The sequence below is a fragment of the Nomascus leucogenys genome, chromosome 4, assembly GCF_006542625.1.
Source record: "Nomascus leucogenys isolate Asia chromosome 4, Asia_NLE_v1, whole genome shotgun sequence".
Classification (NCBI taxonomy): Eukaryota; Metazoa; Chordata; class Mammalia; order Primates; family Hylobatidae; genus Nomascus; species Nomascus leucogenys.
In genome coordinates this window covers 28,667,995-28,681,888 of record NC_044384.1, presented here as the reverse complement: position 1 = coordinate 28,681,888, position 13,894 = coordinate 28,667,995, and the positions used below count along the sequence as shown (strand labels likewise).

General features: G+C 36.3%; 1 protein-coding gene across 5 annotated transcripts in view; it reads left to right on the top strand.

Moving 5' to 3' along the window:
* Positions 1-13,894, top strand: part of SMAD4 (SMAD family member 4) — a 52,639-nt gene that overhangs the window by 19,959 nt on the left and 18,786 nt on the right. For 4 of the 5 annotated variants that reach the window (XR_004029623.1, XR_004029622.1, XM_030810406.1 and 1 more), the window contains exons 5-8: positions 4,553-4,765; positions 7,922-8,041; positions 8,137-8,253; positions 9,658-9,708. Coding sequence is in view for 3 of the 5 variants with exons in the window: in XM_030810406.1 (XP_030666266.1) it covers positions 4,553-4,765; positions 7,922-8,041; positions 8,137-8,253; positions 9,658-9,708 (501 nt within the window). In the remaining 2 variants the exon portion in view is untranslated. The remainder of the gene's footprint in view (positions 1-4,552; positions 4,766-7,921; positions 8,042-8,136; positions 8,254-9,657; positions 9,709-13,894) is intronic. The other variant, XM_030810408.1, reaches the window with a different exon arrangement.

Genomic DNA, 13,894 nt, shown 5'->3' with positions numbered 1-13,894 from the left:
GGCATGGTGGCGGGTGCCTGTAATCCCAGCTACTCAGGAGGCTGAGGCAGGAGAATCGCTTGAACCCAGGAGGTGGAGGTTGCAGTGAGCTGAGATCACGCCATTGCACTCCAGCCTGGGCAACAAGAGCGAAAATGTCTCAAAAAAAAAAAAAAAGGGCCGGGCGCGATGGCTCACTCCTGTAATCTCAGCACTTTGGGAGGCCGAGGAGGGTGGATCATGAGGTCAGGAGGTCGAGACCATCCTGGCTAACACAGTGAAACCCTGTCTCTACTAAAAATAGAAAAAATTAGCCGGACATGGTGGCGGGCGCCTGTAGTCCCAGCTACTCGGGAAGCTGAGGCAGGAGAATGATGTGAACCCGGGAGGCGGAGGTTGCAGTGAGCCGAGATAGTGGCACTGCACTCCAGCCTGGTTGACAGAGTGAGACTCAGAAAAAAAAAAAAAAAAAAAAGGAACCACTGTCGTCTTAGAAAGGCGTGCTCTTGTTCTGGAGGGAAATTAGTAGTAGTTTAGCACCTTTTTTGTTTGTAGAATTTTGGAGGTGGGTCAGAAATACTAGGTGACCTTAACCAAAATTTAGGAAGAGTATGCAATTCTACTTTTTTTTTTTTTGACCTTTCTCCCATATCACTGGTAGTGGAGGAAGACTCACTGTCTTGTGGTGCTTGTTAGTGATTAGTAGGTTTCTGACAAGTGTGGGTTTATTATTAGGAGCTATTGTGGTGGTCTGGGAAGGGTTGCTTTAAGATTGGTTAAAACTCTGCCTCTTCGCTACACAGACATTGATATTATATCACTTCTTTTTTTTTGAAAGTAAACATGCTTCATATCTTCACCATTTTCCATCCATGTTTTTGGAGAAAACATTTGTCTCAGTGGGTATTAAAGGTTGGGAGACTGCAATGATAAGTGTGTCTGAATCTCTCTATGGGGCTGTTTGTGAGGGGGTTCAAATTCTGAATGCTCATCACACACCTCCCCTATTCTAAAATTATTGATGCACTGTTATTGATGGGATTGTATGGGTTGATAGCCTTTCTTTAGTGACCGTAGGGCTGTATTCAGCCTTGTAGATCCCCCTAGTGGTGGTTTTGTAAAGGCTGTCTTCAGTGCCTTATTTCCTCAGAAAACAACTGGTATTTCTCACAGCTCCTTCTAGATTTGGACAAAGGAATAATACAAGACCAGGTAACTAAAAGTTAGGACAATGGGACAGTTCCTTCGTTTTTGAGTTAAAGTCTTGTGGTAATCATTTCCAGCCTATCTTTTATCTTTCATGAAACTTTCTATGACCATGTCGACCTGTGTATTCATTTTAACAAATATTTAATAAGCATGTATTGCCTGGTACTGTGTTAGGTTCCAGGGATGCTAAGATAAGGTACGTTTTGTCTACTCAAGTGAGCTTATAGTCTAGTGGAGGAGAGAAAAAGTAAATAAGAGAGTGATAATACCATGAGATAGGTGCTGTGTCCTGGCTGCTGGTGATGATAAAGAATACAGACCTAAGGTGGGCCCAGTGGTTTCAGCTTTTTTGTCACCTATATATAGAGAATATATTCTTTGACCCTCTTAGAACGTTTTTTTTTTTCTTTTTTGAGATGGAGTTTCGCTCTTGTTGCTCAGGCTGGAGTACAATGGTGCAATATCGGCTCACTGCAACCTCCGCCTCCCGAGTTCAGGCAATTCTCCTGCCTCAGCCTCCTGAGTAGCTGGGATTACAGGTGCCCGCCACCATGCCCAGCATTTTTGTTTGTTTGTATTTTTAGTAGAGACGGGGTTTCACCATGTTGGCCAGCTGGTCTCGAACTCCTGACCTCAGGCGATCCACGTGTCTCAGCCTCCCAAAGTGCTGGGATTACAGGCATGAACCACTGCACCCAGCCCTCTTAGAACATTTTATAATCACTATATATATGTATAACTACTCTAAAAATATGGTTAAATAATAATAGCTAACACTGGGTACTCATTGTGTGTCGGGTCAGACTGAGCTAAATGATTTCTGAGTATTGTGTCATCATTCTCATGATACTTCTACATGGGAGGTGGGATTATTTATACTTATAACAGATGAAGGGACTGCTACCTGGAGAGGTGAAGGAACTTGCCCAAGAATAGACAACTAGGAGGAGCCGGAGTAATGTGTGCTTGCTATTAGATATTTAAACAATGGAAAAATATTACAAAAGACTGCAAACTCCATGACAGCAGGGATATTTGTTTTGTTTATGGATATATCCCAAATACTAGAACAGTACCTGGAACAGAAGTGCTCAAGAAATATTTTTTCAGTGAATGAATTTGTTGAATGCTAGCCCATAAAGAGAAATATTTAACAGTTTGGTATCTGTTTTTCTGGACTTTAAAAAATATATACTATATGTTTTTTTAATTTTATTTTTTTGAATAGGCAATACATGGTCCATAAATCAAAATACTATAAAAAGGTATACAGTGAAAAGAAGTGCTCCCACCCCTGCCCCCATTCCCCCCTACCTCAGGTAATCACTTTTTTTAGTTTCTGGTGTTTCCTTCCAGGGTTTCTATATGCAAAAAATACATACCTCCTTTCTTACACAAAACGTATACAATGCATACTGTTCTGGACCTTGCTTTTTTACTTACAGTATATGATTTTTTAAACATGTGTATGATCATAGTGTACAATAGTGTTTTGTAACTTGCTTTGATTCTCTTGGCAAAAATATATTGCAGACTTCTATCCTTGTTGATACCTTTAGTTTTACCTGAGAAACATTTATTATAGATTATCTGGGGTTAAAGAGATCTGTAGACCAGTAGAAGTTTCAAACTTACATTTGGGAAGTCTAGCCAGCATATTTAAGACAAGAAAGATTTATGGGTCATAACTGTTTAAAAGCAGAATACAGTTGGTACTTAAAGATGTTATGATTGCTGATTAAACTGAAGAGTCATCTGAAAAGCAAAAGCAGCGAGTACCAAGTTGACCAGTGGTATCCTCAAATCAGCTAGCAAAACCAGTAAGTCGGTAAAAAGATCCCAGTCATTATAACGACAAAAAACCTAAAATGTCCAGGAATTAATTAGAGATGTCAGGATTTATATGAAGAAAATCACTGAACTTTGTTGAAGGGTATAATATAAGGCTGAATAAGTGTAGACATACCAATTTTATGCCCCAATTTTTTTCTTTTTATTATTTTTATAATTTGGCCAATGTTAGTGATGAGTGGTTGTGTTCAGTTTTTTTATTGATACATAATTTGTTAAGCATCCTTTTGATTATCTTTTTCTTACCATAAAATTTCTAAAGAGGAACTTTGGAATGGGATTCATAGGTCTTCAGAATATCATCTTCATGAGTTTTGATGCATGAACATACTTCTTAAGAGGTTTTTAAGAGGTTGTACCTAGAAACTTGCACAATGGATGGTTATTACTGCCTTGAACTAGTCTCAATTTAATAAAAAAATACCCATGTAACTTAACTGATATTTACATGTAGTAGATTTTTTTCAAAGGTTGACATAGGGAAAGATAAGGGAAATGATATGCTGGTTCTTAATGAAAAAGGGAATGTCTTTTTGTGGTCTACTAATTGACTGCTTTAAGAAGAGAACCTACTATTAGTTCAGTGGATTGTTAAGTTCTGGAGTAGTGTTAGTTTAGAAGCAATAAAGGATTGGTTGCTAAAGGTAAAAAGCAAACGTTAAAACAATAACCTAAAAACAAATGGGAAGGTTCTGGGCAGAGAATTAACATTATTAATGCAGTTCAGTTTCAGTTTTCTGTTTTTCATACAGCAGAGCAAACTGTTTCCTGGTTTGTTAATGGAAAGATGTTACGCTATATCAGCTGGAATCTAGCTTTGCTTATGAAGGTATAACCACATAGGTGAAAGATGTTGATTACTGAGTTTTCTCACACCATATATTAATCAAATACTCTTATTTGGGTTGGGTTTCGAGAGGGAAATTTCAGTTTGACTTTTCCTTTAGAATTTTTCCGTTTGGTTCTAAATCTATAGGAGACATTACATTCAGTACACTTCATTTTTAAAGAATATGTTGCTTAACAATAATTATAGATCCTGGGATTGGATCTCTATCAGATCCCACTCATATCTCCACAGTGTGAAATTGGCAAAAAGATATAGTTAAATAGTCTCAATTTAGACCGAATAATTGTTTTTCTCAGCTGGACACACATTTTCCAGCCATTCGGTTTTTGTCTGCCTTACGTATTTAGGTGATTATTCTTCTAGGTTTATCAAGAAACTGAGGAGTACCTTTTTAGGATTGTTGCTGGAGGCTGTTGGAACATAGACTAGCTTCAAATTTGAGAGTCAGATTGATAAAATATATCTGATGCTGTTACCGCTGAATAAATGACTTTTGCTGGTAAAGTAGTATGCTTTTAAAATAATATGAAAAAATTCTGAATTAAAGTTAGTAATTTACACTGTAATTGATTTTAGATGCTATTATATTACTTGCTAATAAGATTTTTTTTTCTGGGAATAGAACCTTATAAAAATTTAAAATATGTTTAATTTTCTATATAGCTCCATCAAGTATGATGGTGAAGGATGAATATGTGCATGACTTTGAGGGACAGCCATCGTTGTCCACTGAAGGACATTCAATTCAAACCATCCAGCATCCACCAAGTAATCGTGCGTCGACGGAGACATACAGCACCCCAGCTCTGTTAGCCCCATCTGAGTCTAATGCTACCAGCACTGCCAACTTTCCCAACATTCCTGTGGCTTCCACAAGTGAGTTCTAGAATCAGATGTAGTCAGCAAGTTGAGTTTTCCTAATCGTTGCTTATTTATGTGTAGTCACGGGGGGAAACCTCCAAGTAAGTAAACATTAACAGTAACTGTAGTATCTTTCATAGGTAAACAGGTATTAAACAGGTATATACAATCACTTGGAATTTAAGTAATGGCTTTGATTATAATATTGATTTAAATTAATGATCTGATTTGTACTTTACTATTACGTGTAGAAGTAAGTAGCCTCTTAAGCTCCCAGATAGATTTTGGAGAAATATTTGATCCAAAATGTTTATGAAGGTCTGTGCTAATGGAATTGCAACCTTTCTTTTAATCTAGTGTTCTTATTTTGGTTTATCTGGGAGAATATTACCTTATAGTAGTTGTCTGATTTTCTCACTTTGCAAAGGGATCTTGACAAATTTGTTATATATTGCTCAAGATAGACATTAATTAAGTCAATTTTGATAAAAGCTAACTTCTATATCTCTTTTTAAAATATATATATATATATATATTTTTTTAAAAGTCTGTTTCAGAAAGATCCGTCTGTTTCAGAAAGATCCTTCTTTTCTGCCATGTTATAGGAGGCAGAGGGGCTGCTAGGTTCAGGTTTTTGGGGGCCTGATCATATGACCTGGTTCTGTTACTTATTTTCACAGTAACCGAAGGTTTGATAGTTTGCTGCTTGGCAAAGGAAGTAGCTTTTTTTTCTTTTTCTTTTTCTTTTTTTTTTTTCAATTAATCATAGAGCATTGTCTTGGCATGTGTATGGTGTTAGTTGCATGCAGTTGCTAAAGGAATTTATGTAAACCCACATCAGAATAGATTTTTGACAGCTCTGGGCTAATACTGTGTTAGTTGCTACCAAAAGTACCATTATTCTGTTTGCTTTACTATCAGATTAGATTCAACATAGAAATTTTGATCTTTGGAATAAATGGGGGACTGATTTCTGTAATTGTGAGTTTTCAAGTGAAGTATACCAAAATTTCCCCTCTTTAATTCATTACACCACTTCAAAGCAATATGTTTTTGGTTTGCTATATAAGAGATGACAGTCTCACTATAGGCAGCATATTCTAAATGGGTCATATAGGTTAAGCACTTGAGAACCCAGATCCTTAATCACTTGGTGCTTCTATTATCTGTCTACTTTTTATTTACCAAATTAGGAATACGGTTGACAAACAGTGGGTAGTGATAGAAAATAAAAGAAGGTACATTATAGCCACTTGAATGTAGAGTAGTGCTAGAGCACAGCTACCTACTTCTGTTTATATTATCTGGAGATTTAATTTCTATGCCTTTGTCAGTGCTTACTAAAGTGACTTCATTTTGACTGTGTTGTTTCCTGAGGTTGAATCCTATTCAAAGATTAGAAAAAAGTGATACAAATAAAATGCAGCTAATTTTATCCTGGTATTTATTGGGTAGATTTTAATAGTCGAATACTGTAAATACTGTAAGTTTTAGAACTTGTGTCAAAATGTTCCCTTATGTGGTGGCATGCGCCTGTAGTCCCAGCTACTTCAGGGGCTGAGGCAGGAGAAATGGCGTGAACCGGGGAGGCGGAGCTTGCAGTGAGCAGAGATCAAGTCACTGCACTCCAGCCTGGGCGACAGAGTGAAACTCCGTCTCCAAAAAAAAAAAAAAAAAAAAGGGTTCCCTTAGATCTCAAAAAGTATACTGATAAAATTAAATGAAAGAAAAGAAGTTGAACTAGAATAGAAGATTTGAAAGGCTATTTTATGTGAGCTGATTTAGTCGTATTGTTTAAGTTTATTTTACATACTTAGAATTGTATAAGGGAAGTATTCAGTATGGATAACTACAGTGAGTCACTTTACAATTTATGTTCTTTTGACACCTGAATATTTTAAGAATTTCCTTTTAAATACCTGTAAATTAAAATAATTTATCTTGTGTAGTTAATGACAGTTTTTGTAAGTTAGCTGAGAGTATTGCCTGTAGAATTGTTAAAAACATGAACAAAACCATAATTAACCTTTAAAGATAACTTGTAGAATCTGGGGGATGAGTAGGAAGGGAGGTTGCTAAAATGTGATTTTTACAGATAAATAATTTGGGGAGTATTGAAATATTCTCTTTAGCTTTTGGTTTTGTAATTCTTAGCTTTAAGGAAATGTGATATGTAAAGAAAAGAAAAATATTTCTTTTCTTTGATACTTTGAGCAATGGTGACATGTTACTCTCTTCCATCTGATTATACTCCCATTTAGAAAAGAATGAGGTGATGCCAGTTATAAATTATAAATTTAGTGCTTTCCAAATAGGATAAACAGTCGACTTAATTAATGCTCTTTAAGAAACCAAATTGCCACTTAAAAAAAAAAAGCCTTAAAAATGTAGGACAGTAAGCAATATCATAGGATGGTTTTTTGAATAGAATAGAAGCCAAGAGAAGCTTGATTCTCTTGGTATATTACATACAGAGAGGGCAACTAATTTCTTGTACATCTGGGAATATGATGGTGTTCTTGAAAAGAAATGATTCTTGGTTTATAAAAGCTCTTGAAAAAATTTGAAAGTAGACTGATAGTTTTTTTGTTTGTTTTTAACCAGTAAATGGTATATTGATTGGACAGCAGAGCTAGATCTTTTTAACTTCGTCATCTTCACTATCACATCCTATTTAAAATAATTTTCTGCTCTGCTTTTCTCTGTCAAACCCTAGCATTCTGCCATTGCTAGTACCAGTGCTGATAATGATTAATTTTTCAGTTTTCAACATTTTCTTGAGCCTGGATTTTTGGGGTCCTAATCAGAAAGATCCAGAGAGAGAGGTGGATGGAGTGGCCAGGATGAACTGACATACTTCTGAAGAAGTTAATATGATAGGCCAGACATACAGTGGTGTTTTGCTGGCATTTGAAATATGTTTGTGAAGAAATAAGCCATTACAATTAGTTAGACATTACCTAAAATGGAATAATTTTGAGCTTCCTCAAGTTAAAGTTTGCCTTTATAGATGACTGTAGGTTTTTTACCTGATAGGCCATGGGTGAGTTACAGTTTTTGCCCATCTTTATAGTCGTACATTATCAGATAAAATTGGTCCTTCATTTGGTATATGAAAACATAAGATGACATCTATGAATGTACCATGTTAATGTCTTCTTGTTCCTCTAGGTCAGCCTGCCAGTATACTGGGGGGCAGCCATAGTGAAGGACTGTTGCAGATAGCATCAGGGCCTCAGCCAGGACAGCAGCAGAATGGATTTACTGGTCAGCCAGCTACTTACCATCATAGTATGTACATACTTTAAAAAATCTTTTAAATAGTTGAGAAAAAAGTAGGCAGCCTTTATAAAAGCAAATTAACCCATGTGGGCCTTAATTTTTAGACAGCACTACCACCTGGACTGGAAGTAGGACTGCACCATACACACCTAATTTGCCTCACCACCAAAACGGCCATCTTCAGCACCACCCGCCTATGCCGCCCCATCCCGGACATTACTGTAAGCTCTTGTTTTTGTTGTAAGGGCTATTTTTTTTTTTGGTAGGGCTTTGTTTTCTATTTTTTAAAAATGTTTTTACATCTTTTATTCATCCTGTGATTTTGTTTCATTAAATAGTGCTTTTCAGTATTTTTTGTAAACAGTATTATTTTTCATAGTTATCCTACCTTTTTATTTTAGAGGAGTGATGTTTGCTAAATACATTTGTTTCTCTGTTGCTAATGTTTCATTGACATCACATTGATTTCCATTCATTTGTTTGTTTGCTTTGTATATGTTTTTAGATCTCATCTGTGTCTTGTATATCCATGCATAATGGATTGAAACCCTTTGAGCGCTAAGTTCTCAAGGTTTCCCTCAGCATAGTATTCAGTGTACTTTGGATAATGTTGAATCTGTAGATAACTCTGTGCTGGCATGATTGGGAGGAATACCCTACAGATAGCCTGTAGTTTCAGGTAGAATAGGAGCATTGTTCATATGGCTTAGTAAGCTCAAGAGTGTAACTCTTTTATATACATTAAATCCCTTTCTTCTCATTATAATATTAATAGTACCAAAGAAAACTTAGAAAATAATAGAAAAGTGTAAATAAGAAAAGCAAAATTACCCTGAATCCTGCTACTCAAAAACAGCCACTTCTAATATTTTGTTATTTTCCTTCCAGTCATATAAACAGGTATATGTAAATTGACAGGGGGCTCCCACTCTATGTGTATTGTATATATCTTGCTTCTTTTCAGTTATGTTACTATTTTTTCCATTTCTTAAGAGAATGTAATTTTTAATGGCTGCCTAGGCCGTCATAGTGTTGAAGGGTGCTGGGTTTGGACCTTTAACAGGCTGTGTGACCATTGACAAGTTATTTCACCTCATTAAGCCTCAAGAGTAATAATAGTAGTATCTACCTCAAGGGGTGTTTGTAAGAAGTAAACGTAATAATTTATGTGAGGTGTTTAGCACAATGTCTTAACACATTATAAGTTTTCAATTATGTTAGCTACAATTCCATTAAATAAACATCCTTAATTAACATAAGTACTTGTTTTTAGAATAGACCTAACAGTTTATTATTATACATTGCCTTATAAATTGTACTGTATTGGATGTTACATGAACAATTCATTTATGATCCGTATTAAATATTGGATATAAAATTATGTGTAAATTGTGTAATAATAGCACTTGGCAGATAGCACTAAAATGTTAGTTATTAAATATCCACAAAAGTATTAATAGTTTAAGACTATTTGCTTATTGTAAACTTTTAAGTTCTTAGACATTGCATAAGCTTGTTTTAAACAATTCCTAACCTATAATAGTTATATTTAAGTACGATTTACTGAAAGTTTTAGCATTAGACAACTTTTAATAAAAATAGAATTTTTGTTGTCTTTTCTTTAGGGCCTGTTCACAATGAGCTTGCATTCCAGCCTCCCATTTCCAATCATCCTGGTAAGTGTATTTCAAAATTGATTTCCTGTATTTAGATTGATTTAGTGGTGATTGAAATGCACAAACACAGGCTTTAATAGAATTATAGGGTCACTTAACTTCTCAGATAAGTACAATACTCATCATGACATGAGTTAATCAACAGTTTGAGTAGCCAGTATAGTCACACATAGACTGTCTATATTTTATTCAGTTTAGCTGTCCCCAAAAGAAAAGAACTATCTTTTCAGCTAAAATGAGAATTACAGAAATGCTGGCTTCAGCATTGGATACATAAATATGCAGCAGAATAAAACTAGGTTTCAAAATAGAACAGCTGTAAAACTATAGCTTAAAAAGCCAGGAAAGAATCTTCAGCACATGCTGAAAAGAAAAATAATTCACTCTATTCAGGATCTCTGGTCAACTGGAATTTAGAAACTATTTGATTAAATTGTATGCAAAAGAGTAAATAGCTAAGTAGCTTTCTTCAATTCAAAGTTTGTGTATAATTTTTGAAACTATAGAGGTAATAAAACAGAAAACACTTGAAAATAAAATACTGAAAGTCCCTTGTAACACAAACAGATTTTGAATTTTTTTCTCATCCCTTCGTATCTGTTTTTCTTAGCATAAAAAGATGCAAGTATGTTACTTCAACTAATCACCTTAATTTTTTGGAAACTATAAACTCAATTTTCCTCCTAATTAAAAGAAAATTATTATGAAGAATTATGTTTTTATTTTTACTTGTTTGTTTTTGAGACAGGGCCTGGGTCTGTCGCCCAAACTGGAGTGCAGTGGCATGATCTCAGCTTACTACAGCCTTGACCTCCTGGTTTCAAGCGATCCTCTCGCCTCAGCTTCTAGAGTAGCTGGGACTATAGGCAGGGGCCACCATGCCTGGCTAATGTTTGTATTTTAGTAGATACAGGGTCTCACCATGTTGCCCAGGCTGGTCTCAAACTCCTGGGCTAAAGCATTCCTCCTGCTAATAATTTTATTAATTAATTAATTTATTTATTTATTTATTTTTAAATTTTTTTCCGAGATGGGATCTCTCTGTGTTGTCCAGGCTGGTTTCGAACTCCTAGCCTCAAGTGATCCTCCTGTCTTAGCCTCCCAAAGTGCTGGGATTATAGACATGAGCCACCACACCAAGCTTGAAAAATTAAAAAAAATTTTTTTAAATGATTTTATTTTTAATCTTTGTGGGTACGTAGGAGATGTATATATTTATGGAGCACATGAAATGTTTTGATACAGGCATGTAATGCATGATAATCACATCATGGAAGATGGGGTATATATCCCCTCAAGCATTTATCTTTTGTGTTACAATCTATACTATGTTAGTTAAAGTGTACAATTAAATTATTGACTACAGTCACCCTGTTGTGCTGTAAAATATTAGACCTTATTCATTCGAACTACTTTTTGTACTATTAACCATCCTCACCTTCCCCCAATCCCCCACTACCTTTCTCAGCCTCTGGTAACCATCCTTCTACTGTCTGTCTCTATGGGTTCAATTGTTTTGATTTTTAGATCCCACAAATAAGAACATGTGATGTTTGTCTTTCTTTGCCTGGCTTATTTCACTTAACATAATACCTCCAGTTCCATCCATGTTGTCGCAAGTGACTGAATCGCATTATTTTTTATGGCTGAATAGTACTCCACTGTGTATAAGTCAAGCATAAAGAATTTTAAGCATACCAGAATAATACAGGAAGTTCCCCCATTGTACTCATTCCTCAGTTTCAGCCATTATCAACTAATGACCAATCTTGTTTCATTCATACTCACTCTTCATTCTATATTATTTTGAAGCAAATCCTATATAAGTTTTATATGTAAATATCTTAGTATATATTTCCAGTAAAGGTTTTTAAAAACATAAACACAGCGCCCATAATGATTAATTTGAAGGATAACATACAATTCTTAAATAGGTCTACATAATTTTCTTTGTGTAAATTTTCTTTTATTGATTATGTTGGTTTAATTTTTCTTCTAGCTGTTTAAAAAAATAGAAGGATACATCTTTGTGTTTATAACTTTTCTCATATTTTAGTTTAAGAAATTTATAGACTCTCTAGATCGAAAGGCCATATTACAGTGACATCAGAGTGTGCGAACCAGTGTTACTGTGCTGGCTAGCAGTAGATGTCATAGTTTAATAAACTTTTTGCTGATTTAAGAGGCAAATACTTGTTCTGGTTAGGAAAAAGGTGATGTTAGTGGGGCAGAAGCATTCTTTAAATAATATATATTTATTATCTTCTTTAATGGATTTTCTGTGTTATATTGTATGTTGTGATTTTAAACATTTTTGTAGGTCAAGGGGTCTAGCCTTTTCATAAACATTTTTTTTTTTTTTTGAGAAATGTAATATACAGAAAAGTACATAACACAAGTAAGTATATAGTCTAACATCACTAAAACCAATACTCATGTAACCACTACACAGATTGAGAACTAAAACATTACAGCATCCCAGGAACCCTCCTACCCCATGAATTTTATCTCTGTCAAAACCTTCTCTTTCCTTCTCCCCAGAGGTAGCTACTGTCCTGCTTTTTATGGATATCACTTTTTTTTTGCTGTTTTATTTTTTAAATTTTTATTTATTTATTTTGAGATGAGCTCTTGTTTTGTTGCTCAGGCTAAAGTGCAGTCACGCAATTGGGCTCACTGCAACCTCCACCTCCAGGTTCAAGCCATTCTCCTGCCTTAGCCTCCTGCGTAGCTGGGATTATAGGCACCCGCCACCATGCCTGGCTAATTTTTGTGTTGTTAGTAGAGATAGGGTTTCACCATGTTGTCCAGGCTGGTCTCGAACTCTTGGCTTCAAGTGATCTCTGCCCCATCAGCTCCCAAAATGCTGGGGTTACAGGCATGAGCCACCACGCCTGGCCCTTTTATGCTCTTTTAAAGTGATGAATACATCCCTAAACAGTCCATTAATCTGGCTTTACTTGTTTTTTTTTTTTTTCGAGACAGAGTCTCGCTCTGTCGCCCAGGCTGGAGTGCAGTGGTGTGACTTGGCTCACTGCAACCTCTGCCTGCCGGGTTCGTGCCATTCTCCTGCCTCAGCCTCCCAAGTAGCTGGGACTATAGGTGTCCACCACCACGCCCAGCTAATTTTTGTATTTTTAGTAGAGACGAGGTTTCACTGTGTTGGTCAGGCTGGTCTCGAACTCCTGACCTCTTGATCTGCCCGCCTCGGCCTCCCAAAGTGCTGGGATTACAGGCGTGAGCCACTGCGCCTGGCCCACTTGTTTTTTAAATTATATAAGTGGAATTACTGTATCAGGATCTTGATTCGTGTGTGAATATGTTGTGACGAGGGGAAAATCTAGAGTCTGAAGAATGAGAATTTTTGCTGGCTATCCTTGAGAGTCATTAGTGGCTCCTGGCAACTTAGGGAGCTCAGTGTTAATATAGCTTAGTGGGAGATAGTCTGCAGCAGTGAGGGTAATCAAGGCTCTGAAGAAAGACCTACCCTGGATAGAAGCATAGGTGGGTATAGCACTGGTGGCATTTAGCTAGTCATTTGGACCTCTTCAGCAGTTGCCTTTGGCCTCTTGGTAGATTTAATTCATTCTTTTCATGGTAGAACTGGTGTTTAAGCCCGACATCTCCTGGTTAGAAAATAGCATTAACTAGTTGAGCTAGTTGAGGCTATGCATTTATAGTAGTATGCATTGACATTAAAGCCTCTGTCTGATTTTTTTCTTTTTTAATTTTTTCTTTATTTTATTTTATTTTATTTATTTATTTATTTATTTATTTATTTATTTATTTATTTATTTATTTTTGAGACGGAGTCTCGCTCTGTCGCCCAGGCTGGAGTGCAGTGGCGCAATCTTGGCTCACTGCAAGCTCCGCCTCCCGGGTTCACGCCATTCTCCTGCCTCAGCCTCTCCGAGTAGCTGGGACTACAGGCGCCTGCCACCACGCCCGGCTAATTTTTTTGTATTTTTAGTAGAGACGGGGTTTCACAGTGGTCTTGATCTCCTGACCTCGTGATCCGCCCGCCTCGGCCTCCCAAAGTGCTGGGATTACAAGCGTGAGCCACCGCGCCCGGCCTCTTGTTTTTATATTTAAGAAACCGTGTCTCACTATGGGCCTCTATCTTTGAGTAGAATAAGGAAGTGATTTAATGGTGAGGCTGATCCTGAAAAGGTCTCAAGGTAGTTGC